This window comes from Fulmarus glacialis, unplaced genomic scaffold (genome assembly GCF_000690835.1).
Source record: "Fulmarus glacialis isolate BGI_N327 unplaced genomic scaffold, ASM69083v1 scaffold31960, whole genome shotgun sequence".
Lineage (NCBI taxonomy): Eukaryota > Metazoa > Chordata > Aves > Procellariiformes > Procellariidae > Fulmarus > Fulmarus glacialis.
Genome location: NW_009187620.1, coordinates 998 through 2650, shown reverse-complemented (window position 1 = coordinate 2650; position 1653 = coordinate 998). Strand labels below are relative to the sequence as shown.

The 1653-nt window shown below is 64.0% G+C and overlaps 1 protein-coding gene across 1 annotated transcript in view; it reads left to right on the top strand.

Moving 5' to 3' along the window:
• Window positions 1–468: 468 nt before the first annotated feature.
• LOC104075334 (neuron-specific calcium-binding protein hippocalcin-like) overlaps window positions 469–1653 on the top strand; it is a 2155-nt gene continuing 970 nt past the window's right edge. The window contains 2 exon segments of the mRNA XM_009575789.1: window positions 469–890; window positions 892–994. Coding sequence (XP_009574084.1) covers window positions 622–890; window positions 892–994 — 372 coding nt within the window. The 5' untranslated portion in view covers window positions 469–621.

The following is a 1653-nucleotide window of genomic DNA, read 5'->3' as shown; positions in this document are numbered from 1 at the left end:
CCCACCCTGACCTCCTCCCGGCCCCTTCGCGCTCCTCAGGGGTGACCCCGGTGGGATGGGGTGCTCTGGGTCCCCCTGGGGTGTGGGCACCCTGAAGCAAGGAGGTGGTCCCGAACAGAGACCTGTGGTCTCCGGCCCTCCCCGGGGCTCCAGTGCCGGCCAGAGGCATCAAATATTAACGGAGGCAGCAGAGGAGCTGGAAATAACCCTCCCTCCAAGGGAGCTGACCCAGATCCGGCCAGTCCCAAAGCTGGGCTGGACCCAGACCCTCAGCCAGCACACTGCTGGCCTTCCCCTCCTCCAGGCTGCTCTGCCCTCCTGACGGCAGCTATATATCACCTATATATTATGCAAATGAGCTATAAGGGCTTATTACGCAAACACGAGGGGGCTGGCACTGCCCGGTACTGGGTGGACCCCGGGGCTGGCCCCGACAGCTCAGAGAGGACAGCGGGGATGGAGGGGGCTGCATCCGCGTCCGCCTGGGTCTTGGGGGGCTGCCAGGGAGCGCTGCCCCGTCCCTCTCCCCTCCTGTAGCGCAGAGGGACCCCCCCGAGCCGGGCCAGGCGCTTGCCCCACTGCAGCGCTTGTACCCCGGGTTGGCCGGTGCGTCCCAGCAGCATGGGGAAGCAAAACAGCAAACTGCGTCCCGAGATGCTCCAGGACCTGCGGGAAAACACCGAGTTCTCCGACCTGGAGCTGCAGGGCTGGTACAAGGGTTTCCTGAAGGACTGCCCCTCGGGCATCCTCAACGTGGAGGAGTTCAAGAAGATCTATGCCAACTTCTTCCCCTACGGTGACGCCTCCAAGTTCGCCGAGCACGTCTTCCGCACCTTTGATACCAACGGCGACGGCACCATCGACTTCCGAGAGTTCATCATCGCCCTGAGCGTCCCGCGGGAAGCTGGAGCAGAAGCTGATGTGGGCCTTCAGCATGTACGCCCTAGACGGCAACGGCTACATCAGCCGGGAGGAGATGCTGGAGATCGTGCAGGTACAGGGCTCCCTCGCCCTACTGCGGCTCCGAGTGTGTGGTCCTGCACGTCACCCTGGCATGACGTGGCCGTCCCCTCCTGGGATGCGGGTGGGCTGGGGACATGCACCCTGCGTTACCCCCTGCACAGGGCTTGACAGTGCCTGGGACGGAGCCTATTGCTGTCTGCAGAGAGCAGCTCGCTGAGCTCTGTGGCTGCAGGGATCAGTCTACCCCAGGGCATCCCCTGGTCCTTCCCTGTCCTGGGGACAACTGTTTGTCACCCCGTCCCAGGGCTTTTCCCGCTGGCCCCACTCACTGTGCTCCTGGGGAGCACTGGGTGCACGGCAGCCGTCCCCGAGCACCCTGGGGCAGAGGGACGTGTTGTCGGCAAACTGACAGGAGATGCTCTCCTTGCCCAAACCGCAACCCGATGACATCGGCATCAGAAGGTGACTCGTGAGGCCATTGCTGTGACATCTCAGTGGGCATCTCCTCCCTGCGGGAGCAGCTCCAACTGCCTCCTGCAGCCGCGTTGTTTCCTTGGGGCTGCTGCTTGCATCCACCCCAGCTGGATAAAGCTCCCGGTAGCCTGATGGCATGGGGAGGGTGTTAAACGCCAGCCCCGTTCCCAAGGCAGCGAAGCCCAGAGCTCTGTCCCCTGTCTCGGGTGGCGGTGG